The sequence below is a fragment of the Podarcis raffonei genome, chromosome 6, assembly GCF_027172205.1.
Source record: "Podarcis raffonei isolate rPodRaf1 chromosome 6, rPodRaf1.pri, whole genome shotgun sequence".
Taxonomy (NCBI): domain Eukaryota; kingdom Metazoa; phylum Chordata; class Lepidosauria; order Squamata; family Lacertidae; genus Podarcis; species Podarcis raffonei.
This window is the reverse complement of record NC_070607.1, coordinates 62464009-62485260: the sequence shown is the minus strand read 5'-3', so window position 1 is coordinate 62485260 and position 21252 is coordinate 62464009. Positions and strand designations below refer to the sequence as shown.

General features: G+C 45.8%; 1 protein-coding gene across 1 annotated transcript in view; it reads left to right on the top strand.

The window, feature by feature from the left end:
• The window catches only part of LAMB3 (laminin subunit beta 3), a 51150-nt gene that overhangs the window by 19867 nt on the left and 10031 nt on the right, over positions 1-21252 (top strand). Inside the window, exons 6-18 of the mRNA XM_053393455.1 lie at positions 728-910; positions 1934-1997; positions 2692-2879; positions 4451-4571; positions 5585-5773; positions 6368-6523; positions 10044-10240; positions 11189-11300; positions 11573-11945; positions 13435-13595; positions 15230-15438; positions 16830-17033; positions 18480-18624. Of these exons, the coding sequence (XP_053249430.1) occupies positions 728-910; positions 1934-1997; positions 2692-2879; positions 4451-4571; positions 5585-5773; positions 6368-6523; positions 10044-10240; positions 11189-11300; positions 11573-11945; positions 13435-13595; positions 15230-15438; positions 16830-17033; positions 18480-18624 (2302 nt within the window). The remainder of the gene's footprint in view (positions 1-727; positions 911-1933; positions 1998-2691; positions 2880-4450; positions 4572-5584; positions 5774-6367; positions 6524-10043; positions 10241-11188; positions 11301-11572; positions 11946-13434; positions 13596-15229; positions 15439-16829; positions 17034-18479; positions 18625-21252) is intronic.

Here is a 21252-nt window from a genome sequence, read left to right as displayed (position 1 = left end):
CAGGGGTGGCAGCAGAGATGCCCATAGCACTCCCAAGGAGAGAGGAGAAGAGGTTGGGGGAACACCTCACAAGGGGACGGTGTTCGAAAAAGCACGAGAGGCTACCAGCTCTGCAGGCAAGGGGTGACATAACTGGGTTCCTGAGCCCCATAGGGGCACCACAGAAAGGATGTAGTTTACCAAGGGAGCTGTGGATTCAAAATGGTTGAAAACCTCTGGCATACACTATTATTGTTCTGTTGGCTTAGGCTGCATTCAATTCCAACCCATTGTTTGTTAACGTTTTCAAAAAGATACAAGGAAAGGAGGAAAAACTTACATTAAAGAAACTGCAGATTTTCAAGAAGAAAATCAATTGTTAAGTTCAGAATGAAGCACAACATTAAGCATTTTTGTTCCATGTACAATTGCACCAAGTATATTGTGATGTGTTCATTTTAATTTTATGGGGGAGGAGGCACAATAACTCTGAGGGGCACTGGAAAGACCCTTATGTCAGGTCTGACTATTTGTCCATTGAGCCCATGTCATCTGTTTCTTTGGCAGAGATCTTCCCAGTCTTTTTATGTGAGCCTTTTTAACCAGAGATGTGAACTAGGGATTTCACTTGGGATGGTTTGCATGCTCTGCCTTGGAAAAGTGGCCTGCTCCTTTGACGTATATCTTCCTCTATTTTGGCATGTCCAGTCCAGTCTGCTTTGATACCTCTTTCCCTCTGTCCCTCCAGAGTCCTCTGCCCACTGGCATGGTGATTGAGCACTCTACAGACTTTGGCAAATCCTGGAAGATTTATCAGTACTTGTCCACAGATTGTGCCACTTCGTTTCCACGGATCTCTAGAGGTCTCCCTCAGACCTGGAAGGATGTGCGTTGCCAGGACATCCAGACTCAAGTGCAGAACGGGGGGAAGGTATAGCAAATGTGATGCTTAATGGATTTCACCAGACTTAAGACTTCTAGAACCTAACTAGTTTGACAACAGCCATCCCCAGAGTGACTTTGCAGCACTGTGAAGGCACCTGCCTTCCACTCTTCCAGGTGCAGATCAACCAATGTCAGAGGGCCCAGCAAGCCCTTTTTGTGGAGAATTGGTAGCTCCTTCCAATGTAGCTGCTTTAGGGAACAGAAGGCTTCAGGTCTCTGGGGACAATTTATTAAGAGACATGCTGGAGCTCAGGAATCCACCCCCTGACTTGGAAAAACTGCCCTCTGGTGTGTGTGGGGAAGCTGTTGAGTAACATTAATGAGGTGATATTCTGTGTTAGAGATGCTTTCCCTCCAACAGCGGTTTCAATGAAAACGTTGGCGGGTGGGTGTGACAACCCACTTACCAATCATCTGACATCATAACAACATCAGGTGATTGTCAGGTAGGTCTTCCCACGTACTTATCAAAGTTGGCCTGTAGGGCAGGGACAGATCTGCCCGCCCTGGGGGTGGGGGAGGTTCCCCACCCCTGCTCTAAATCATGCAGGGAATCTACCCAGACAAGGCTTCTCACTCCAGAAGTTATCACATAATTCAGTCTGGAGGAGCTGTACAATTTTGTTTAATGTGCAGTCCCACAAGTGCTTTGTTTCAGTGCTGCTTTTCCATGTGAGTAATGCATGAAGAGGGTTTGTGTTATGGCTTTCTTTAAAAGGAAAAAAAGTATTGTGGTTTAAATCTGTTTCATGGGATTTTAATTGTTGCTGCCACTTTTTGGCAAAGAGAGGGAGGGAGGGAGGGAGAAAGTATCACACAACCCTCTTTTGGTGGGTGAAGAGACTATAGTCTTCCTTGTAGCAGTAATTCGGTGCAAAATCGCCATTTTAGTGCTAATGTAAATAAGCATTTGCCTAACTGGGAAGTGCCGTTGATAGTTTTTAGAATGACAGGATAGAAAATCCCATGCTTTGACTGCCATCATTTTTTCCTCCTCTGTTCTTCTAAGGTTGAGTTCAACCCCATTGCTCTTGCATCTGGGATGAGGACACCTCAAAGTCAAAAAATCAGCAGTATGTACATATTATTTTGTGTCTGCTGGGGTGGGGTAGGGGAAGCTTTTCAGGGAGCAGAACTTGTTTATGCACACAAGTGGATGGTTTATAAAATCCGGTGCCTGAGCTCACTTTCCTGCTCCTCCTTCCTCCTTCCCTTTCCCTTGCTTGTATTATTTTTTAGATCTTCAGCCTGAGGGCAGGTCTTAGAAATGAGCTTTGTAAGCTGCTCTGGGAGCCTTTTAAGCTAAAGAGCAGGGTGAAAATTATTTAAATAAATTTGACTCCTTCATATACCAATGGGGTCAGTGATTTAAGGTTCCTGTGTCTTTTGTGCTGATCTGCATCTGACTCCAGTCCTGACAGCCTCACTCAGACTTTGAGTGTGCTCCTCAGTGCCAGGTGGCAAGTGGTGTGAGCTTTTTAAAGGTCCACCTGGCCTGGCAGGTGCCAGTGATGTTTGGTCCTGGGAGGCCCAGGCACTTGCCCAAGGATCACAGTTGCTGATGCTGGGCTCAGTTTGTTAAATGTGGTTATTGGGACCTAACAGTTATATTGTTTGTACTTCCATGTATTAAGAGGAAAACCACATCCAACGGAGTTTGCATCTCCCTTTCTCACTTGGTCCTTGTCCCAGGAGCTAAAGGCTTTAGGTCCCATCTCACTGTGTGTGTGTGTTTTCCTTTGTTTCTCTTTCTCTTGTCTCCAAAAGATCTGGGCCAATTCACCAACTTGAGAATCAACTTCACCCAGCTGTCGCGTCCTGTGCACCAGGGGTACCGCACGCCCAGTGCCTTCTATGCCTTGAATGAGATGCAAGTGAAAGGGAGCTGCTTCTGCCACGGACATGCAGACCGCTGTGCTGCCCCGGACGCTGCTTCTGCAGGACACAATGTTATGGTGAGGGTGAGGACGGGGAAAGGTTGCTACAGATCTATGTATATCAGTTCTATTCTTCCCAGTTCTATTCTTAGATTCTCGCAGGCCTGCTCTGCAACCTGACCTCTCTCGATGGTTAAATTTGTCCTTACAGGTTTGTAGCGATACACCAGAAGCCCTCTGTGCTTTTGGAAAGCAGATAGTGTTTCCTTGTATTATGCAGAGTGCAAGTGACCGAGATGATAAAGGTCTTGCCATCTTCTCTGCCTTAGCCACAAAAAGAAGGTATTTGGCATAGCACAAAGGCCAATCAGCCTGCTTCAAATTGCATTTCTGACTATCTTTAAAAGGTCAATTACCAGCTGCCCTTGGGCTTAGTAAGGCAGCTACTAGCTTCTTTCTAACTGGGCTTCTGGGGCTGCCCAGAGGGCTGAAAGGGAGGGCAGACCAGAGAGTGGTGTACATGTTCTCCTTTGCACATCCTTCATTCTGTAGCTCATTTTCCCTCCTCATTGTAGACATCATAGCTCCTCATCATAGCTCTTGGAGAGGAGAATGGGCAGAAGCAGAGAATGGGGATGGTGGAGAAAACCATTTTGTTCACATCTTGAGGCGAACCTATCTACCATTTCACGCTTCACACCAAATCACAGCAGAACGCAGCAACCGTTTGAAACGTGCACTTCTCTGAATGTCGCAAAGCTGTTTTCCAATCAAAAACCACCTGCAAAAAGGCACATGCGAGCAGAAAGTGTGCCTCAGACTTGAACACATTAGTGAAAATAATGTACCAAAGTGCATTATTATATTAGAGAAAATGCAAGCATGTGCATTATTAGACAAAATGAGGAGAAATGCACACAAATATGTGCTTTAATTTTTGTGTGGACTTGAAAGGAAAATGCATTGTTGCAGAAATGAGGCAAACTGAACCTAAGACTGGGGAAAAAAAAGAGCAACTGAGACAGAACCACCCCTGCCTAGCAAAAAGGACTTGAGAAAGAAAATAATGCTCTGTCTCTGTGGTCCCTTCAGATGGGATATGGCTCCATTGGGTCACAGAGGAATGTGTGCAAAGGGCAGATGAGAGGGAGTTTTCTCTTGCTTTTGTGCACAGGAGAGTGCAAATAATATTAGCCAAACAAAGTGACAGGCTTCTTGCAGGGGGGAGAGGGTGGCACACCCCTACACCTCGATTTATAGGTGGTTTGCATCTAGATATAAAAGCAACATAGCTTCCTTTATTATCTGACCTGGAGCAGCTTGGAATGAACAGGAGTTTCCAGATAGGAACTTCAGAGTTAAGCCTGAACTGTGAGAAGCAGCACCCACAAAGAAGAGGGATTACACAGCATGGTTTTTTTAAAAAAATGGCAGCTGTACTCACTTTGATAATCTTCTGTTCAGCCCTGGGAGTGGCAGGGACCATCAGTATAAGGGTTTTTCTTTTGCTTCTGACATTTGGCATGAATGCAGAAGAATATGTCCCTCCCCCCAGTCAGAAGAGACACAATGTGAGAATTCATAGCATACCGTAGAAGAGCAGGCTGATCTATGACACCCGCAAACAAAGCTTTCTTTGCATCTTCTAGGTGAACGGACAGTGTGTGTGCCAGCACAACACTGCTGGAACAAACTGCGAACAGTGTGCGGCTTTCTACAATGACCATCCATGGAGAGACGCTGAAGATGGCAACCCCAACGAATGTCGCAGTACGTATGCCTCTATCCAGCTTCCTAGGGAAACAGGCCACACTTTAACTGAGCAAAGCTGTCTTGGAAAGATAACTGGAGTTTATAAAATACAGTGGAAGCTTGGTTTTCAAACGTAATCTGTTCCGGAAGTCCGTTTGACTTCTGAAACATCTGAAAACTGAGGATCAAAGGGCTGTCAGCAAGTTCAACGGGGAAAATTGAGAAACACACCTCGGAAGCCGTTCAACTTCCGAGGCGCGTTTGAAAACAGAAGCATTCACTCTCCGGGTTTTCGATGTTCGGCTTCTGAAATGTTTGGCAGCTGAGACATTCGAAAACTGAGGTTTGACTGTACATACTTTGTTCATTGTAGCCACTGGAAATATTGTGGTTTCTCCAATGCTTTTTTTTATCGGGGGGGGGGGGGATGCAGGGGTAGACATACCCCTAAACATTTTGTGAATCTTTGTACTTTTGTCCATTAACTGTATTTAGTTTTCCCGATTTGAACTGTAAAATGGTGATTTTCTTGAGTCAAAATGAGAAAAAAAAAGTCCTGGGTTTCTCATCAGTTATGGGATCTGCAGATTCCTAAAAGGGTGGAGGTGATCAGGGAAAGGGGAAGCTGAGGTAAGAAGTACAGGAAGGTGTGTTTAAAAGAATCTACTAGCAAACACTTTTAAAAAGGCTGAGGCAGATGAGAGGAGAGCTGTGATTTCCATTTGCAAAGAAGCTAACTGTTTCTTGTCAAACTTCCTCCATCAGTTTGGAGGAAACAGGCAAGTTTGGGGAAATTGCAGTGTGTGTATAGAACAGTGCTGGTGAATTGATGTTCCCTAAAGTCCTAAACCTTGCACTCTGGCTGTTTTGCATGACCCACAATGTGATAAACCTTATGGATTTATACACTTGCTGTAGAACTAACTGAAGAGGGAGGCCCAAGCGCCACCCAGTGGTGAAGTTGAAAAGTATAGGCACTATTGTTTTCCTTGAACTTCGTTTCAGAAATGGCTTTGTCTCTTTTCTCCTAGGGTGCAACTGTAATGGCCATTCTAACAAATGTCATTTTGACCCAGCTGTGTACCAAGCCAGTGGGGGTGTGAGTGGGGGCGTTTGTGAAGACTGCCAGCACAATACGGCAGGGAGGAACTGTGAACATTGCAAGACCAAGTTTTTCCGTAATAAGCGTTTTGAACTTGATCACCCAGAAGCTTGTCTCCGTAAGTGGGTGCTTAAGCATTTTCTTCATGAGTTTTTGCATAATCTTTTTTAAAAGATAATATTTGAATATGTGGTCTGCCTTATTCCAATGGTAGAGAGAATTCCCCTGTAAGATTGGTGCTCAAAAGAAACATTTTCTGTATTTTAAGTTGAATCTGAAGTGTAGATACGCCTCCAGATTCTTCACGTCCTTCCTTGTGTCCCATCTTTGGAACTCACAATTCTTTTTCTGAGTCTCTATTTTGGTAACTGGAGGAGATGACGAGGCTTTCCTCTTGCTCCCCCCTGAACTAGAATCCTCAAGTTCCAAGTGCATTTTCCTATGCATTTAAAAGGGAGGAGAGCAGTAAAGCTGCCTTGCAGCTGACCAGAGAAAAATGAACGGGCTTGTTTTCCGAAATCTTTTGTGCCAATTTCAAGTGAGAGAGAGGAATCCTGAATGGGCAACCCTGTCTGCAAATGAAGAGTGGGAGAAAGAAATGATGAGGAACAAGGCAATGCTAAACCCCTACACAAAGCTCAGGTTTTGATGACACCTTTTTGCTTTGGCCTGTACCTTTAAAATTTGTTGATTCCATGTCTTCTCTTTTTAGCTTGTGAATGTGACCCAGATGGCACTGTTCCTAACTCCAGTTGTGACCCCCAGACGGGCCGCTGTGTCTGTAAGGACAACGTGCAAGGAGGCCGTTGTCATTTGTGCAAGCCTGGATTCACCCAGTTAACCCACTCTAACCCCCAAGGTTGCAGAGGTTAGTCAAATTTCAACCATGCCAAGCTAGATGTGGGCATGGTGGAGATAGCCACCTCCTGCTGTTTATTAACAATCAAACGTTTATTTCTTTGGGAGGGCCCTTTATACACTGTGATAGAGATAGATAAATATGTAGATTAAAGCTATCTAAACTAGTAGCGATCACTACATCCCATTACAATTCATTCCATACATGAAAACTGTACAGTGGGTGAAGAAATTCTTCCCTTGTGTTTGTTTGGAACCTATAGCCATTCTCATGTTTTGAGAGACAAGCATTTCTTTCTCCACTGTTCATAATTTTATAAAGCTCTCACATGACCCCTATTTAGTTACCTCAAAGGCCCCAAATCAGTCAAACACGTGTCTTCATGGGGGATCCACCCTCTTTGGTAATCCTTTCTCTGTAACTCAGGAGACCATAATATTGGTGAAGCTCTGTTTGTGCTGTTGCACTAGTATGAATGCAGCACATAAGCTGTGAGAAGATCAATTCAATGTGAGCAAAACCTGGACCATTTTCACACAGCCACCACCAGCAAGCCAGCAGTCAATCACACTGGGCAAGTTGAGTTAACTCTTTATTAGCAAAAAAACAGGATCTGCACAGGGCTGTCAGGTCTAATGAGCATAGAAACTCATCTCTGGTAGGTCTTGCCACCTTGAAGCAGTTGCCGAAACTGCTGCCCAAGTCCCCTCCTTTCTGGGGTTTCCCCTAAGCAATCTGAGACTGCACCTGTGTGAAGCTATCTCCTGGTTCTGGGAGACCAGGGGTGGGGTAGGGGGTGGGGTGGAGCTTGTTGCAGCAGGAGGGGGAGACACTCCTGCCTCTTCACCAGCTGGAGTTCTCTCTCTCTCTTGGCCTCCCTGCTTTCCTGCTTTAGAGCCAGTGTGGTGTAGTGGTTAAGAGCGGTGGACTCGTAATCTGGTGAACCGGGTTCGCGTCCCCGCTCCTTCACATGCAGCTGCTGGGTGACCATGGGCGAGTCACACTTCTTTGAAATCTCTCAGCCCCACTCAACTCACAGAGTGTTTGTTGTGGGGGAGGAAGGGAAAGGAGAATGTTAGCCGCTTTGAGACTCCTTAGGGTAGTGATAAAGCAGGATATCAAATCCAAACTCCTCCTCCTCCTCTTCCTCCCCTGATAAAGAACTTCTCTCTGCCACAGACTCTTCCTGCTCACAAAACCCTGTTACCTCTTCACCTTCCAACACCTCCTCCTCCCAGTCTTCTTCCTCTTCTCCCTCTAACCACTCATTGTTGTCCCACCACTAGTCCCCTGGCTCTAAGCCGCCTTCCCCTGGGGGTTCCCCAGCTGATTTCTCCCATCATTTCTCTGCATTCAACCAGTCCACAACAGCATACTATGTAAGGGCAATCTAGCCTTAAAAAAATGTTTTTTTAAACAGAGCAGGTTGAAACATTCAAAACATAGCCCTAGGAAGATGGAAGAAGAGGGAAAGAGTTTTTCTTTCAATTTCACACAGATTTGAAGATCTTAACGCTTATCCTCCAGGCAGGTCCCTTGTGGCATATGGTTTCAACTGAGGCTTGGCTTACATAACCAATCTCACGTCTCTAGATCCACCTTCATTTATCCGTCGCAATCTCTTGGGCAGACCTTGCCTTGCTTTAGATTAAAATGAAATGTAGCCTCTGCAAGTGGCTATACTGATGGGTTTCAGCTGCCTCCCAGCAGGTGGCAGTAGCTGCTTTGCTAAGCTTGATCTTGGAGAACAGCCGCAGAACATAACAGCAATAGCTGGACTGAATCACCTTGGGGAAGGACCGTAGCCTAGAGGCACAGCAAATGCCTTCCATGCAGAAGGTTCCAGGTTCAGTCCCCGGCATCTCCAGCTGGGAATGTTCTCTTCATTGAACCTTGGAGAGCTACTGCCAGTCAGTGTTTGAGGTGGACTAGTTTGCTGGCTCAATAGAAGGCAGTTTTGTACGTTCCTGCCATTATTCATTAGAAGCCTAACCTCCTGTGGTCAGCTGAGGGGGGGAAGGGTCTGTGCTGAGGAAACAAATCTAAATTCATGGAACAATATCTGCTTGGATATGACTAGTATCTGGAGTGGTAATGGGCACTGTCTGTCATAGCCTCAGTTCAAAACTGTAATTGATTAGTGATGTTGCTAAAGAGTGCATGTCCTTAATTTGAAATGCAGACCTTGGTGTCTCATGATGCTCAGCTCCAGTCTGAGATGCATGCTTTGATAATTGCAATGTCTGTGGTGACATCAAGCATGAAGAGCAACCAGCCTTCATTCTTAATTTGATGCTGAATAGATTTAGTAAATTTCTATACCACCCTTCATCTAAGGCTCACAGGGGGGTTTACAATATAATAGTACAAAAATGGATAACAAATGAAAACAATACCCCATCCGTCACACAGTTTTAAAAGCCATAGATTGTTTAATTAGCCAAAGGCCTGGGAGAAGAGGAATGTTTTCCCCTGGTGCTTAAAGATGTGTAAACTAAAGATGTGTAATGAAGGCACCAGGTGAGCCTCCCTGGGGAGAGCGTTCCTCAAGTGGGGAGCCAGCACCCGCCCACTGCCGCATCTGCAGATGTAAAGGAGAAGTAGAGCTGTGTGTTGTCAGCATATTGCTGACAATGTACTCCAAAGCTCTGGGTGACCCCACCCAGCAGTTTCATGTAGATGTTAAACAGCATGGGGGATAAAATTGAACCGTGATGAACCCCACATTGAAGGCTTCATAGTGTTGAAGAGCACCACTCTCTGGAAATGTCCATCCAAGTAGGACTGGAACCACCGCAAGTGGTGCTGCCCTCAACTCAGACATCTGCCCCAGATACAGTGGCCAATGGTATTGAAAGCCCGTGAGACATCAAGGACACATTGATGAGAGGTTGAGGACATGAGGATACATTTCCCCTGTCTCTCCCCCAACAGAGGTGGTCATGAAGGGTGGCCAAAGCAGTTTCTGTGCTAAAACCAGCCCTAAACATTGACTGAAATGGTCTAGAAAATCAGTTTCCTCCAACAGCACCAGGATCTGGTCTGCAGCCAGATGGGTGGGGATCACCGACACTTCCAGGGAGATCCTTTCCTTCTTCCAGATCAATGTGTTGCAGGAAGTCTAGAGCAGAGCTGGGGACTGGAGGCGAATCTGCCCCCAACACCCCTCCCTATCTGGCCCTCTGGACGTTCCCCTTGCTTGGCTGGATGGAAGACAGAGAGGGGTATATAGAAAATAGCCTACTGCAGAAAGGTCACATTTACATTCATTGGCCCACCTTCTTTTGCCCCTGGCTCCACCTGCCATTGGCATGATTTTCAAAACCTGGAGCCAGCACTGAAGGGAAAGCATTTTAGAGCAAGACTTTGCTACTGGCGGACTGAAGGGTTTCATCAGCTTTGATTTTATCTATTTAATTCTATATCACCCTGTACCCACAGGTTCACAGGAGACCTGATACCTCCTGTGCACACCCCAGGAGCATCCCCCAGTAGTTCCGACACAAATGCTGGCTCCTTTGTTTTCCAGATTGCGCCTGCAGTGTTTTAGGCAGCCGCCGCAACGTGCCATGTGACGACGAGACGGGCCGCTGTTCTTGCCTCCCCAATGTGGTGGGAGACAAGTGTGATGAATGTGCCGCCAATCACTGGAAAATTGCAAGTGGGCAGGGCTGCCAGGCTTGCAACTGTGACCCTCAGCATTCACGCAGCCCTCAGTGTAACCAGGTACTGCCCACGAAGCAGCAGTGCAGCAGCTTACAGCTCTAGAGGTGGGCGGGAAGAGGGAAATTCTGGGCCATTGCACTTTGTAGCACCACGATCAGGGCATTGTCTTCTTAGTCCTGCAGAGAGAGGGGGAAGCTGTTTTGCTCAGTATCTAGGCTACCGTTGAGAGTACTTAGTACATTCGGTGGTATTGGGTGGTAATGCTTTCTGCAGATTTTACTAACTGAGGCTGTATATCTGGGCATGGGGGTTGCTGTTGCCTGTTTGAATTAGGGATGGAGGAAAAATTCATTTTAAAGCAAAGTGGCCTCATTTGCTGTTCCCTGATGGCCATGTGGATTAAAATGCAGCTGTCCATCAGATCACACATTTCTCTGGATTTTGCGAGGCAGTTTTTAAAAATGCACACGAAATTTATGTTTTATGGAAAAATGCACACAACAATGCATATTTGTGGGGGAGCATTAAAAAGCATACAGGACTGTGGCTGGTAACCAATTGACTTTTACTCAGAGTAGATCCATTGAGATGAATAAGCCTGAGTTGGTCATGTCCATCAATTTCAATGGGCCTCCTCTGAGTAGGAATAGCATTGGTTGCAATCCCATGTATTTAAGGGGAAGGATGAGTACAACATGTGTACCATTTAAATGTAATTTTTCTTTTGCATTAAAAAACCCCAACACTGTAAAACTTAGAATGTAACAGACCTAAAACTGAACATAATGCTCAAATACATGTGAAACTGACCTGTAATGGTAATAGACTGATTTTTCCATTCCTACCACGAATGCTTTCTCATGAAAAACAAGCAGCTGAGGCCGAAGTTGGAGCTTTTCTTTGTAAACCCCTTCTGGAACTCAATTATTCTCCAGACCAACAGGCCTAACTCTGCAGTTCTATGTCAAAGTGATTTCATCCCTGGCATCCTTCTCTCTTGTTCTGCAGTTTACAGGGCAGTGTCCATGCAGAGAAGGCTATGGGGGCCTGACATGCTCTGCTCCTGAAGTACGTGTTTGTCCGGACCAGTCTTATGGAGATGTCAGGACAGGATGTAGAGGTAAGGAATGCAGGTTGCACCCACCTGTAAACCACTGGGTATTTAAATGGTTCTTGCCATCTTGCTGTTCCATCTAACTCAGGTCTGGAGGAGCCTGTGGCCCTCCCGATATGGTTGTAGTTCATCTCCCACCTTCTCTAACAGCTGGCTGTTGGGGAGAAGAGTGAGCAGCCAGAGGGATGCACTGTGGAAATGTCAGCCTGTAACCAGCAAGTAAAGCCTGTGACTATTTTTGAGGGATCCAGACCCTTCTTGTTCTCCTCTCTCAACAGCTTGCAACTGCAACTTCCAGGGCACAGAGGAAATGGGCTGTGACAAGCTGACAGGCAGATGTCTTTGCCGTCCCGGCTTTACTGGAGACCGCTGTGACCAGTGCCAGCGGGGCTACTGTGGCAACTATGACCACTGTGAGGCATGCAACCCTTGCTTCCAGGCCTATGATGATGAGCTCCATAGGTTTGGCTTGCGCCAGGCCACCTTGAAAAATTCCACCCAGCGGCTTCCGGTGGGGACAATGAGCTCCGGCTTCAGCACCCGCCTCTTAGAAGCAGAAGGCGAAGCACAGCTCATCCAAGGGATCCTGGGAAACCCCCTCTTGACGGAGCAAGGGCTGGATCAGGTGGCCAACGCCATTGCTACGATCAGGTGAACAGGAATTGCATTCTACTTACTGGCAGCAAGCAAGCATTGTCCAAAGCATGCAGATAACAATCTCTGATGCTTTGCTTTTAAGCAGTCTCTCTTCTACTTAATGGGTAGAGCATGAGATGCTTAATCTCAGGGTTGCAGTTTCAAGCCCCACCTTGGGCCAAAGATTTCATTGCTGGGGACCTAGAGAGGGGCCCTAGTTCCTTGCCAATCCTTCCTTGGGTGCCTCCAGACTGCCACTGTTTTGTGAGAGGGATTCAAGTGCATATTGTAAATGGAGGTTTGCGAAGTTGGATTAAAGTGCTCTGTTGCTCTAGCGAGACAAATCCAACTTGAAAAAGAGTGGCTAGGAAAATGACAAGGAAATGTACTTAAAAATGTGGGTAAGACATATGAATGCCAGGCAACCAATCAGGATGAAGGCTCATTGTTACATTAAAAGGTAAAGGTAAAGGTACCCCTGCCCGTACGGGCCAGTCTTGACAGACTCTAGGGTTGTGCGCCCATTTCACTTAAGAGGCCGAGGGCCAGCGCTGTCCGGAGACACTTCCGGGTCACGTGGCCAGCGTGACAAAGCTGCATCTGGCGAGCCAGCGCAGCACACGGAAACGCTGTTTACCTTCCCGCCAGTAAGCGGTCCCTATTTATCTACTTGCACCTGAGGGTGCTTTCGAACTGCTAGGTTGGCAGGCGCTGGGACCGAGCAACGGGAGCGCACCCCGCTGTGGGGATTCGAACTGCCGACCTTTCGATCGGCAAGCCCTAGGCGCTGAGGCTTTTACCCACAGCGCCACCCGTGTCCCGCATTGTTACATTACTGCCCTGCAAACAAGATAGGAATGAATACTCAAGAAAGACCTTACATAGTCTAACCTCTGTGTAAACTTTGTGCAAACAAAGTGGAATGAATGTTCAATAAGCAGATCGTCTGCAGGAGCCCCTTGATTCACTGGCAGTCTATGAAGAAGTCAGTCTTTTAGTCTCTCATAGGGGCACAGAATACTAATGACATGCTTTCATTTGTTTCACAGTATAAAATCTGTGAAACACTGTGCACATTCAAGGTGGTATCCAGCTGCCCATTCAGTGATTATATGTTTGAATCAATTGTTTTAATTACTTCATCCACTTCAGTCCTTGTCTGTTAATTATTATAAACTGCCCTGTGATCCTCAGATGGAGGGTTGTATAGAAAATTAGCAAACAAATAATAGTATTAAATTAAAATTCTGTTCTGTCCCTTCCATTACATTTGTTGTCCTACATTTGATACCAGTAGGTACTCGGCTGCTGATATATGAGTCAGAATCTTCAAGCTTTATTTCAAAGAAGTGCCACTGATTTCATGGGCGTATGTTGGCATGAAGGTTTTAAGGGCAGTAATCACTGGATGAAAGAAAGAGAATAATTACAAGATGTAGGCGGAAACCAAAACCAACTATCCTGTTTTGTTTTGTTTTGTTTTGTTTTGTTTTGTTAATTCCAGGCAGACCATTGAAGGTTTAAGACATGAAATACCTTTCAGGGATGAAGCATCCTCTTTATCCATAGATATGGATAATCTTGATAGAAGCCTGATTCTGATCATCACTGAGTACCAAAACAAGAAGGCTCAGTTTGAAGCCAGCCGAAGCACAGATGTCTCAGGTATAATACCTGTGTTTCAACCACTACATTCATCAGTTCATACATAAGTGGCTGTATCTCCTACTGTAAATACGGACAATTATCTGATTAATGGGCGGCTTTGCCATATTGTGGATTTTGTGTCCTGCCTGAAAGAAATTGAAGAAGAGAGATCTTCAACTTAAGTCAGACTTTCGCAATCTTTCCCACTTCTCATTTTTCCTCTTCCAACCCTCCCCCCTTTGCATGTAAGAGTGGATCCAAGCACAGGAGCTTATATCAGAGACAACATTGCACTTTCACAAAAGCACATTTCCTAGTGACCCTCAGAGGAAGCTTTGGTCATTTGCACACAGCACTTTTGTTTTCAGCTGCTTAAAAATGGCAACCTACTGTGGATGGAATATATTTCTTCTTCTTCCCCCCTGTGTTAAAGGTGTTATGAAACCGGCCCCACTGCTCAGGGTGTGTAGCCTCATCCCACTAGCATATCTAGTAAACAGATTTTGCAGTGCAGTGCTTCAAAGTAACTTAACAACTCTACATCAAAAAGAATGACTTTCAGTTTGTGAATTGACCCTGGGCTCCAGTCTCGGGCAGATCTGCAAGGCGTTTCTAATTATTCTTCTCACTCACATCACACAGCCTATAGTTCTTACCAGCAAAGTGCTGCTCTGAGGCTTTCCAGACACACCCCAGTGGTATTAGTAGGCCATTTCAAGAAATGTATGTTTTGTTTCTGTTCCTGCTTGGTGATCTAATTAGAAGTGTGCAGAACATCCTCCCCTCCAGGGAATTATCACCAGTCTGATTGAAACTTTTTTTTGCTTCCCTTGAAAATCACTGGATGTTTCCCTTGATTAGGAAGCTCCAAATTAGCTTCCGGATTTTGCTGTAGGTGAAGTGTGATGGCAACTCTCGATGTACAGTGGTACCTCGGGTTAAGTACTTAATTCGTTCCGGAGGTCCGTTCTTAACCTGAAACTGTTCTTAACCTGAAGCACCACTTTAGCTAATAGGGCCTCCTGCTGCTGCTGCGCCGCCGGAGCATGATTTCTGTTCTCATCCTGAAGCAAAGTTCTTAACCTGAAGCACTATTTCTGGGTTAGTGGAGTCTGTAACCTGAAGCATATGTAACCTGAAGCGTATGTAACCCGAGGTACCACTGTAATATATTTACTCTGGAAGGCTAAGGAGGATGCAGCACTGATCCTCCAGCACTTTCTCAAACCTACATGTTCACTTACTGCAGTAGCTTCAGTTTTGCCTCCTTTTCTGAACCTTTTCTGAACCCTGATGGAAGGAAGGAGGTGTGTCGGACCACATACCTCAGCTTGCTGAGTTCTGATGTGAATCTTGGAGCTGCAGGTGGCAGAGGCACATCTCTACTATACCATGTACAGTACAGCTTAGCTTTGTATAATACATTTTCAAAACAAAACACTAATGCAAGAGAAAAACAGCCATTAAGCAGTTTCATGTGAATGGCGATTGGCAAGTGCTTTTCAGCTGGCGTCCTTGTGATTCACTGCTCTGGCAGATCCTCCTTCCTCCTTTTTTCAAGGTAGAACTCTATACCAGGAGGCCTTGGAAAGGAAAGCTGCATTGTGAGTCACTAAGCCATCTAAACATAATTTTTTCCTTTGTTTCCCTAGGAGCATTCAAGACACTCAGCTCTGCGCATCAGACATCTTCCAATGCCAGCTTGCGCATAGCTGGCTCTTCCAGGCTGCTGGCCCAGTCTGTGGAAAACAGGCAGAGTGCTGAGGAGCTAGAGCGTGATCTTGCAAGCCATGGGTCGGGACTGGAGGCTCTGCAGGCTGAAATGGCCTTCTCTCCAAACTTGACTCCTGCCATTAATAAGGTGAAGCTAGCACTTAACCTCTGCCAAAGGTGCCACTGCATAGCATCATTGCTCAATTTGCCTCATAAATTGTTACCCAGTGAACACTGCTTCCTATTGTTCTGACTGCAGCCCAATAATGGCTGCAGACTAATGAGGTGGAAGGTTGTTTGGGGCCAAAGTCTGTTATTGTTATTGGGGTTTTTTATTCCTCTTTTCTGCAGTTCTACTATTGCCATGGAGACTGATGCCAGCATCTCCAGTTTCCATGAAAAATCACCCATCTAATCTTGCTGCATTTCAGCGCAAGTGCTCTCAAATGAAATCTATGGGTGTGGAGGAGTTGGGGATATCAGGAATCTCAGCTGCCTCTGGATCTCTTTCTCTCCTGTGAACCCTACAGTTGTTCGTAGTTGGGGTGGGGAGAGGATGTCTGCTTTCCTCCTGGAGTAAGGGTGAAGGACCTCCAACCCAAATACCCAAGGCAGCACCCATTGACTCTCTGTCCCTTGAGACACTTTCCAGGCCATGTTCCTTCACCAGCCAAGAACTGCACCCCTTGAGTGCTTTGGCCTGGCCTGGCCTGCCTTTTGCTTGCCAGGATGGAGGAATATGTAGATATAGTGTGTGTGTAGAAATCTCTGGATTTTGTGTGACTGGAATGTAGTAAGCAAAGGTAGGGCTTACAACAGTTGCCCTGTCCATTTGTGGCTCCGTGGGGCTGCAAATGGTTTCTTTTAGCTTGCTGCTGTGGCAGTGCTTTTAATCCCTTTCTGGGAAATTTTACTTAATATTTATGAGAATCCAAAGCATTATTTGTGTATGAAGTATTAAAGCAGAACAGCAATGTTCAGCTCTCTCTTTGGGGCTGCCCTTGAGGTTGACCTGGAAACTGCAGCTAGTGTAAGATGTGGAGGCTGCTCTGGTCACCTTTTGCTATCATGTTACCCCGCTGCTGGAAGAATTGCACTGGCTGTCAATTAGCTGCAGGAAATTGGATGGAATGGACTTAAGAATGAGCAGGTGCAAAACGGACACAGACTGGAAAAAAGTGACCCGCCCTCCTCCCTTCATGTATCATTGTGACTCCTTTTCCCCTTCCCCATCCCACCCCCACTGACTCCCAAGCAGTCCTTTGAGCTATCTGTGTGCCCCTCCCAGTGGGAAATGTCTTCTGGGTCATCTCCAACCAGCAGTGAGCTCTCTACATGTCAAGGGCCTTGGCCTTCCCATAGAACTTTCTTCTTTGATTGCCTTTTATGTTGTCTCCATTTGGGCATCTAAAGCTGGGTGCTGTGCATCAGTGGATGTGCTGTACCATAAGTGCATGAAGATAGTAACTCCCTGAATCATTTTTGGGTTTTGTATTATTGAAGGCATAACTTAACTGATTGTGTGGCTTCTATGTTTAGATTTGCAGTGGCATTAGGTCAGAGATTTGCAGCCCTGGAGAATGTCCTGGAGAAGTATGTCCACAGCAAAACACAACTGGATGTGGCCCTGGTCGGAGCTGTACTGGAGTGTTCTCACTTTCTGGAAGTTCCATCCAAACTGCCACGAAAACCTCCCAAGATATCCACAACTTAAATATCCGACTTCAGGAGACTACACAGATGGTGTGTGTGTGTGTGTGTGTGTGTGTGTGTGTGTAGAAAGGAAAAGGAGAGCTCCTACCTTTGCTTTCTTGGGAGACAAAGAGTGAAAGCTCTTTTGCAATTGCCAAGGAAAATGCATGACTTGTGCTGTGCAGCTTTTTGTGAACATGTGAACATGTTTGTCACGACACCCAACATCAAACAGCATTCCTTCAATTTTAAACTCTGCCCAGGTAACTTTTCAGTTTGGGAGATCCACCTGGCGAATATTGCTTTGTGAGGGTGCCCTGTCTGACAGGTACACTGCACAGGGCAGGGTGTCTTCCAGAAGTTGTTGGACTCAGGCTTTCATCAGCCCTAGCCAACCTCGTTAACATTCAGGGATAATTGGAGTTGTCATTGAGAAGCACCTGGAAGGCACCAGGTTGGCTGTCTCTGCACCAGCACAACAGCAGAAAGTGAAACATCCAAGAAGCATCTTGGGTGTGTCCTCTTCCTGAACAAAAATGTGGCGTGTGGAGCAAATGAGAACCTGCTTGTGCATGTGCATAATGCATGTTGTTGTGATGCCATAGTGGGATTGTGCAGAAACAAATATCTGTGTTCTGAGTGCCTGTTGGTTGTTGCAGAGAAGGCAATGGCACCATTCATTTTCTTCCTCAATGTCTACATTTTTCACTATAAGAACACATTTTTTTGTTTCTGAAATACTAGGAAGCACTGTGTACCGTATTTTTCGCCCCATAGGATGCACCAAGTTTTTTTGGGGGGAAATAAAGAAAAAAAAAATTATTTCCCCCCCAGGCGCTTGCGGGGCAGGCAGCGGGGAGAAGCGCTCTTCTCCCCGCCGCCCGCCTGCAGACCAGGTCCGGGGACAGCGGGAAGACACGCTGCGCCTCCCAGCTGTCCCCGGAGCTTGCGGGGCAGGCAGCAGGGAGAAGCACTCTTCTCCCCACCGCCCACCTGCAGACCAGGTCCGGGGAAAGCAGGAAGACGCACTGCGCCTCCCAGCTGTCCCCGGAGCTTGCGGGGCAGGCAGCGGGGAGAAGCGCTCTTCTCCCCGCCGCCTGCCTGCAGACCAGGTCCGGGGACAGCGGGAAGACGCGCTGCGCCTCCCAGCTGTCCCCAGAGCTTGCGGGGCAGGCAGCGGGGAGAAGCACACGTCTCCCCGCCATCAGCCTCCAAACCACATCGGGAGACAGCGGGATGGCGGCGTTCCGCCTCCCCGCTGTCCCCTGACCTTGTGGGGCTGGCGCTGCGGCTCTCCAGGCTTCAGCGAAAGCCTGCATTCACCCCATAGGACGCACACACATTTCCCCTTCATTTTTGGAGGGGAAAAAGTGCGTCCTATAGGGCGAAAAATACGGTAATTAAGAAACAGGGAGATTGAAAGTATGGATGAATGACACTCTGGAACCAGTTTAGGATCTTAGAAACTGACTCTGCCTTGCATGTTGTTTGACATAGATCAGAGCTGCAGAAATAGCTGTTGGCCAAATTCAGACTAATGCCCAGAGCCTGGGAGACCAAATGACTTCAACTAGGGCCCAGATAGAGGGAGACATCCATCGCACCCAGCAGTTCATCTACCAGGTTCGCAACTTCTTGTCAGGTAAGTCTATGCATGAAACTTCTGTCTTTGATTACTTGCCATTACATTATCTTTAAAATGGTCAGCTTTCTCATAAAACACACCTACATGAAGCAAATGATCAAGTGCTATTCATTGGACCAATTCATTGATTAAAAAGTTTCTTGCTTACAGGAATATGAATAGTTCTAAAATGTATGCTAAGGTCAGATAGATAGCAGCTAGCTGTTGCTGGGGAAAGGAAAAAACATTAGATAGCAGGCAAGACTTCCTCCAAGCCCTTCAGAGACAAATATAGCAGATGAAAAGCATACAGCAAATTTGCCGCTATTCGAGGATGGCTGTTACAAAACCATTCTTCCTGCTTGTATTTTCCTTGCTCAATATCTTTTGTCGATTGTCTGTGTCTCCTGCCTGCTGGTACGGAAATAGAATCCATTGTGCATCATAGTGGTTACGCACAAAAGCTTTATCCAAATGGTTATGAGCTGGACTGCCTCCCAAGCTATGCTTAAAACATGTGGGAGTTTACTTTTGAGTAAAGGGCATGTGGTAGAAAAGTTGTACTGGCAGTGCAGGAGTGCATTTAAGAGAAAGGATATGCCAGCCCAGGATCTAGTTGCAAAAGTTTGGTCAATGGGGGCCTTACCTTCAAAGATAACGGTGGCATTCTGACATTACAGTTTCACACAACTTCGGGCAAAGCAGGAGGGTTTGACTTGATGCGCTTTGAGGTTCCTACCAATTCTAGGATGCAAATGCTGACAGTAATTCAGTGAGGTAACTGTAGACAAAGAAGGGAGCCATGCATATTTTCCCAGGGAAGCTGTTCCAGGGATCTGGGACCATCACAGAGAAGAGTCTATCCCTGGCTCTTCCTTCCCACCCACCCCTGTTCCCCAGCAACACATAGGTGCTACTAACCAATCCCATGATAAGGAAGCTGATTTGGTGCCATGGCTTATTTTTTTGTTTGGAGGTGAACATTTTCACATTTGAGCTCCTGGGTGTATGCGAGTATCTGGAATTTGTGACCTGCTAATTTGTCTTGTTTTGCTAGAAGTTCCTCTCCTGTCATCTCTAATTGACTTAGTGGTTCTTCAGTTGCCCACCCCTGAAAAAAATAAATTCAGACATGGGTATCTGCCCAGCATCTTCTTCAGGGGAGACCAATGTGTAAAGAAGAAGAAGAAGATATTAACCACTAGTCCTACTCAGACTAGGCTCACTGAAGTTAATAGGCATGACTAACTTGCGTTCATTAATTTAATTGGGTCTAATCTGATTAGGCCTTAGTTGACTTCCTCAGGCTACAAACCTATGCCAGCTAACTTCAATAGGTCTTATTCCTGAGTGGATACATATGGGATTTCACTGTTAGGCTTTAGCCCTTGGGACTCTTACTTTAGAGTAAGCTCTGCTGAATACAGTGGACTATATTTCTGAGTATTTAATCGTCCAATCATCTTCTTGGGTGATTTCTTCCTTATGCATTTTAACACATTTGTTTTTAAATTGCAGGCATTATTTAGCATGAAAATGTGCTCCCCAATCCTTTTTTTTTAAAGTCATGCGTTATCATTAGTTAATATTATTTTGTTAGAAGCCTATATATAACAACTTGCCTATTTGAATAGTGCTCTCTCTAAATCCCCATCTCTTGCTTGAGACTTCTCCCTGAGCAGTGCATACTGACAAGCATGAAGGCTGTGATTTGACAAGTATCTAGGGGAGAATACTGAGAGAGTGGGATACTTTGGTTGTGAGAATAAATCATGAAATGTTGAGACATCTCAGATATGGCAGATGCAGAGAGTGATGGACCAGTTAACTCCTGCTGCTTTGAAAAATGTCTACATGTAGAGAGAATAAGAAGTGCTGCTGACAGCTAGGGTGGCCAGATTCAAAAGGGGAATGTCTACACAACTGGAATGTTAACTAAGAGCTCTTCCAGACAACCTGTTTATTTAGAATTCACCTGGATTTTCTTGCACAAAGCTTATGCAGAGGTTAGACTCTATGCAGTCTTTACTGAGCATTTGTTCTGATTTGCGTGTGAGATGGTTATACAACATTGAGAATTTGTCCTGTGTTTATTCTGATTTGCTTGTGGGGTGTTTTTATATCCTCCTGTTAATCGTTCATTCATCCCACCCTTTTCATTGCATTTCCTTCACTTTCCAAACTGCAAAGAGGCTGATTCTTTTATAAAGTCGATTTGTTGCACTAGGGTGACAGAGTGTGTTAATCCAATTGGATTGTGTGAACTTAAATGTACAGTATGCGCTTGAAACCCTCCCGCAAAATGGTGACAGTTTGATGTCCATGCCTAGTTTCGCCCTTAACTGTTAGCTTCTGACGCTTCCTGAATTTCTTCTTAGCACCCTTATGTTCTCTCTTCAATCTGCTTGCTTGTTTTTTTGAACATTTCTGACTTTGCTAATATAAGGAACCAGTGGGAACCTACAACACATTTCCCGCCTAGTGTATCACCCACATCCTAACAGGAATGCTCCTTGTCAGTGCTTTGTACAGTCTAGAACAGGAACCCTTTGAGTGTTGGTTGGAGGTGGCAAAGGACCTACTTTTTCTTTCCACCCTCCTCTCACTGTGCTATACAGTTGCAAAGGAGTCAGGATTGATAAAGAG